Below are 6,030 nucleotides of genomic sequence, written 5' to 3' on the forward strand. Positions count from 1 at the left end.
AATATTATTATTAAAAAGAATAAAAGTTAAATTAAAAATAAGTCTTTTATATTTACTAGCGCGACTTTTAACGATTATTATAATAAGATTATTACGATTATAAAGTAATAATATAATAATAGCGTATAATAATAGTAATAATAGTATATTATAATAAGATAATATTACGCCTATATTCTATTAATTAAAATAATAATATATATAGCGATACTATCGCGATTTAGTATATAAATATAATAATATATTTAAGAAGATCTTAGAGTATATAGTATAAATACGCTATTATAATATATATTAATTTAGATTATATTTAAACTAATAATAAATAGTATAGATAATATTAATAAATTTATATATATTTAATTATAAAATATAATAATAATAAGATTTAAAGATTAAATCTTTTAAAGAGAAATATAATTATAAGAATAAAAGTATTCGAAGTAAATTAATAGACTCGCTTATATCGCTTATTAGGCTATAAGCTACGTAGCTAAGATAAATATTTAATATATTTAATAAAGTCTTAAATACTTATAAATCTTCTTTTCTTCTTTTTTTTTAATTATTAGTTTATCTAGTAATTAATCTATTTATTCTATTAATTATATATCTAAATCTCGTAATTATATAGCTACTACGTAATTTTATTAAAAGAGATCTTACTATCTCATATTAAATCTCTTTCTATTTTTCTTTAAAATTAATAAACTATTTTTATATATATTTTATATTATTATCTATTTAACTTAAATATAAAAATTTCTATTAATATATTATAATAATTCTAAATAGACTTAATAAAAAAAGAAATTTATTTTTTTAAATTTCTTAAAAGTAAAGATAGTAGTTTAAATCTTTATTAAATTTATATAATAAGAGAAAGAATATTTATTTATTATTATTTTAATCTTTAAATCGAGATATCTAATTTATAATATATTTCTAAAATAAACTATATAAAAGAATTAAGATTAAATTTAAATACTCTAGTATATTCTATTTTAAAATTAATAAATAAATAAAGAATATTAATATTATTTTCATTTAATACGAGTAAAGGCCTATAAATTAAATTTATAATTGTTTTTTTAATTAGAGCTATCGAGTAAATTTAATAAGCGATCTTTAAGAAGCGAACTTAAACTTTAATAAACGATATTTAAGCTTCTTACTTCTTAATAATTATAAGATCGAATTTTATAATTCTTTTAATATTAAATAGCGTAAATTATTTTTTATAATTTAAAAAAGAATTATTAAAATTTTAATAGAAAAGAAAAAACTTATTCTATATGTTAATAACGTATATCGATTTTTTTAATAGTTAATAGTTACGAACGTTAATTTATTTACTCGCGATAATTTAGTCGATTTAATTAAAGAGCGTAGTAACTCTAAATTTATTATTAACTATATATATAAATTTAAGATTTTTAAGCTTAAATCTATCTTATTCTATTATATATATTAATTTTAAAATTTATATTAATTATAATTAAGATAATTAAATAAATTTATTATTAATAGTAAAGTTCGAAGTTAATTTTAATAAAAATACCTTATTAAGTATATTATTATTTCTTCTTATTAAAGAATATATTTCTTATTTAAAAATAGAATTTTCTACTTTTTAAAACTAATTTACTAATTAAAAAGCGAAAAGAGATATTAAGTTAATTAATAAGTTTATCGAAAAGATCGATATTATAAGGAATTATTTAAGAAATTAACTTAAATAATTATAAATTCTATAAAAGAGATAAGTTAATTATTATTAACTTTTAATATTTAAATTTAAGATTAAAGATATAATTATACTTAATAAAAGAAAGATTAAAACTATATATCTTAATAAATTACTAAATTATAAAAAAATGAAATTATTTAAAATTATTAAAGTTTTAAATAATTTCGTCTATAAGTTAAAACTTTTAACTTTTATAAATAATATTTATTTAATCTTTTACTTATAACTATTATATTTTAATAATAATAATTTACTATTAGAATAATATTAATAAAAAAGATATAATTTAAAATATTAAAAAAATAGTCTTATTTAATTAAAAAAATAAAAAAATAATTTCTTAATTAATAAGAGAGAATATCTAATATATAAAATTAGATATAAAAGCTTTAAAATTAAGAAAAATCTATTTTAATAATTATTTATAGATATAGTAAAATATTTAAATCTAATAATAAACTTCTATTATTACTATCTTAAAGTCGCTAGCCTTTATTTATTATTTAAGAAATCTTTAAAATAATCTTTTTTATTAGCGTTATTAATCTATAATAACTATACTCGTATTATTTAGAAGTAAGCTATCTCGCTTAATAGCGTCGAGAGAGTTAATTTAGTTAAACTACGATTTTGCGAAGAACTAAATAGTTTAATTAATTAACTCTCTCGACGCTATTAAGCGAGATAGCTTACTTCTAAATAATACGAGTATTAATTTATAAAAAGATTATAATTTATTAATATATATAATAGAATAAGATAGAGTTAAGTTTAAAAATCTTAAATTTATATATATAGTTAATTATTAATTTAATAGATCTACGCTTTTTAATTAGATATCGCGAGTTAATAAAATAATATCTATAATTATTAAAATCTCGCTCTCTTACGTCTTTCTATTAAAAATTAAGATATACGTTATTAATATATAAAATAACTTTTTTATTTTCTATTAAAATTTTAAGATTTTTTTTAAATTATAAAACGAAATATAAGCTTTTAGATAAAAAAGAGTTTTTAAATTTAGTCTTATAATTATTAAAGCGTAAGGAATTTAAATATCGCTTATTAAAGTTCGCTCGATAGTCGAATAGCTCTAAACACGAAGATGAACATGGAGACGATCAGGTGCTCAAACAGGGAGGTGTTCTCGAGGGTGGACATGGTCGCCCGCGTCGTCAAGCAGGGGTCCGCGTTCATCAAGACGACCACGGGCATGATCGAGGATGCGGGCGTCATCACGGAGGCCATCACGATGGGTTCCATGTCCCTGAAGTGCAACCACAACGTCCTCTCGGGCAAGGGTCTGGTAGCACAAGAGAGGCTAGACGAGTCCAAGATCCCAACCTACATCGAGGACATCTGCACTGACGCAACCGTGGGCTCAGGCTCACGTGGTTCAACGTGGTCACGTCTGCCATCATCTCCGACTCCCTGTCCATGATCGAGTTCCTGGACAGGTGCACGGTCGTGGGTGACTTCAAGGCCAGGGTCGTCATCGCGGGCATGATGTCGGTCCTACACGCGGCCTCGGTCGTCTACATCTTCGAGTGCGTAGACGCCTTCACGCAGTGGGGGCCGAAGATGCACATCGACGTGCTCATGGACCCGCAGGTGGAGATAGCCATGAGGGCGTACGTGGGTCCGAGGTTGAACACGAACATAATCGTGACACCGGCTCCGCTCGCGTACATATCCACGATCTTGTCCGTAGAGTCCCCTGTACACACGACCTTGATCACGCATGGGACTGACCTCGCGGACGCGATCATGAAGATGACCAAACCCACGAGCGTGGACGTGAACATGCACGTGGACGTGACTACCATCGAGTTCGAGTCCAGACTCAGATCGTACTGCTCGAACATGGGCATGCTCGTGGAGATGTGTCCGTGCGGCGACCCGACCGCGAACACGGTGAGAGTCATACCTGTTCACGCACCTGGGGACACCGAGCCGGCAGTGATCAAGCACAGGGACATGGACGCGACCATGTTCGGAAAGATGAGGTGGTACCACCGGATGGTCAGACGCATGCCCGTAAACTCGAAGTGCTACGACTGCAGCGTCGCGCTCGTGATCTCCAGGGCGATCTTGAAGGGGATGACGGGCAGGGGGCTGGACGAGCCCGTGGATGCGTGCGGGTTATGGACGGAGACGTTCTCCAGGCAGGTGAACGTGGGCGCCTCTGTGAACTAGTTCAAAACACGAGCTTCTCCGGCACCATGAACATATCCGTAAGCTCGCTTATCGTCGCGGACTTGCGTATAATCGCGACCGTGCACGTATCCATCAACACGTCCAATTCCTCGAGGGCGAGCGTGGGCTAGATTCTCATCGAGTCCGCCAAGATGAACGAGATCGTATCCAGCTACGACAACCTGTTCGCCATCACACATAAGTGCTAATTCAATCTCCCGCAGGCGCCCGTGGACGAGAAGGCGCACGTGTTCATCTAGATGATGATCTCTAAGGGCTACGCCATCAACCACTCCACGATAACGTGGAAGAACTCGACTCCCAACATATTCGTCCACCTATGGTCGATTCTAGAGAGGATAAAGCCCTCCATCACGTCCATGGACACGAACTGGCTCATAGCCTCGAGGACGTGCGTGGACTACTACTCGAGCACAGGCATAGACGGCCCTATGAACGCGCGCATGTACTTTAAGAGCAGCGTAGAGATCCCCGCGGTGGCCGCCGCCAAGAGGGACGAGGAGGTTTTCGACTACGAGCAGACAGGCACTGACTTCGTCTCGTACTCGGACTTCGAGATAAGCACGGTAGTGCCCAAGCGTACGGAGACGCTCGAAGTCTCAGGGCTGTATGCGAAGGTGTTCTCAAAGTCAACGTCTAGTCGTCCATCTACACGTTCGGGGTCATCTCCGTCAACCTAATCCAGTTCTTCATATCCGTCAGCTCCGACTTCTTTATCTCACTCATCATCGTAGAGATAGCCTGGACCGCGCTTATGCCCCTAAGCCTATACGCGACGTGCTTCGTGATTGCGTTCATCTTTAAAATCGAGCACCACACCTCCCACCTGTCCGGAGACGGGCTGACGAACGCACCCGCGTCGATGGCGAAGATCACGTTCCCGTTGTGCTCGACGACCACAGGCGTGCCCAAGGACGGCAGTATCTACGATATCGGGTGCACCATCGCCTCCGGCACCATCTTCGACACCACGATCATGGTCGAGAGCACGGACATGATGTCCTTCCCCTCCTGGGTTCTGCTCATAGTATGCCACGTCTCCGCGTTCGAGATCGGGACGTCGTCCTTGCTGAGCCTCGAGATCGCCTTCGACAGGTAGAGCGTGGACGCGTCCTTGACCTTGGGCAGAGGCTTGGACGCGGAGATCTCGTAGAGCACGGAGCAGATCTTGCTGTAGGTCGCGGCCACCTTCGTCTCGTCGATCATGATTACGGCCGAGGGTCTCTTCGTCATATAGTACCTCATCGCGGCCACGAGCAAAGAGGCGAGCGCGGTTCCCCAGACGGAGGAGGTCGTGACGTAGCCTTGGGGCGAGACCATGGACGTGCTCTTGAACACGCTGCCCTGTGTACACGTGTTTAGGCTGTACTGCGCGAAGGGGTTCGTGAACTGGGACACGGAGGGGTTCGACCTTGCGTCGTCGCCCACGACCGAGATCGTGTTGGGTCGTGCAGGCGGCGGGACGGAGTTGGTCGACTTCCCTGCCACTACGGACTGGGTAGGCGTGCTCGATCCCCCCGAAGGAGTCGTCGTCCCAGGCGCTCTCACGTTTGTGTATATCCAGGTATGAGGCGTCGACCCCCCTGGGCCTGCCCTTGGAGAACTCCGCGTATATTAAAAAAAAGTTTAAAAAAGTTTAAACGAATAATTTTTTTTTTTTTTACATACTTCTTTTAAGCTAGTAATAATATCTTTTAATTTAATAATATTATCTCTTAAAACGTATTTTTCTTCTCTATTTATACTCTACGAGTAAAGGCCTATGAATTAAATTCATAATCGTTTTTTTTAATCAGGGCTGTCGAGTAAATTTGGTGAGCGGTCTTTGATAAGCGATCTTTGATAAGCGATATTTGAATTCCTTACCTTTAAATATCTATAAGACTAAATTTAGTAATTCTTTTCTTATCTAAAAGCTCATATTACGTTCTATAATTTAAAAGAAAAATCTTAAAATTTTAATAGAAAATAAAAAAGTTATTTTAAAATCAAATAATGTACACCTATTTTTTAATCAGGGCTGTCGAGCGAACTTTAGTGAGCGAACTTTGGTGAGCGAT

The 6,030-nt window shown here is 35.2% G+C and overlaps 4 protein-coding genes across 4 annotated transcripts; 3 read left to right on the plus strand and 1 right to left on the minus strand.

The window, feature by feature from the left end:
• Window positions 1–2,858: 2,858 nt before the first annotated feature.
• Window positions 2,859–3,949, plus strand: HO173_008248 (uncharacterized protein; the record flags this gene model as incomplete). The annotated part of the gene is made up of 2 exons (XM_037310148.1): window positions 2,859–3,082; window positions 3,139–3,949. The coding sequence occupies 2 exons, from the start codon at window positions 2,859–2,861 to the stop codon at window positions 3,947–3,949; spliced, it is 1,035 nt and encodes a 344-aa protein (XP_037162934.1).
• Window positions 3,950–4,209: 260 nt separating this feature from the next.
• HO173_008249 (uncharacterized protein) lies at window positions 4,210–4,650 on the plus strand (the record flags this gene model as incomplete). Its single annotated transcript, XM_037310149.1, has 1 exon — window positions 4,210–4,650. The coding sequence occupies one exon, from the start codon at window positions 4,210–4,212 to the stop codon at window positions 4,648–4,650; it is 441 nt and encodes a 146-aa protein (XP_037162935.1).
• A 244-nt stretch (window positions 4,651–4,894) lies between these two features.
• HO173_008250 (uncharacterized protein) lies at window positions 4,895–5,176 on the minus strand (the record flags this gene model as incomplete). The annotated part of the gene is made up of 1 exon (XM_037310150.1): window positions 4,895–5,176. The coding sequence occupies one exon, from the start codon at window positions 5,174–5,176 to the stop codon at window positions 4,895–4,897; it is 282 nt and encodes a 93-aa protein (XP_037162936.1).
• A 112-nt stretch (window positions 5,177–5,288) lies between these two features.
• Window positions 5,289–5,540, plus strand: HO173_008251 (uncharacterized protein; the record flags this gene model as incomplete). The annotated part of the gene is made up of 1 exon (XM_037310151.1): window positions 5,289–5,540. The coding sequence occupies one exon, from the start codon at window positions 5,289–5,291 to the stop codon at window positions 5,538–5,540; it is 252 nt and encodes an 83-aa protein (XP_037162937.1).
• Window positions 5,541–6,030: the final 490 nt, after the last annotated feature.

This window comes from Letharia columbiana (assembly GCF_014066305.1).
Source record: "Letharia columbiana isolate WasteWater2 chromosome Unknown Sc0000029_s0, whole genome shotgun sequence".
Taxonomy (NCBI): Eukaryota; Fungi; Ascomycota; class Lecanoromycetes; order Lecanorales; family Parmeliaceae; genus Letharia; species Letharia columbiana.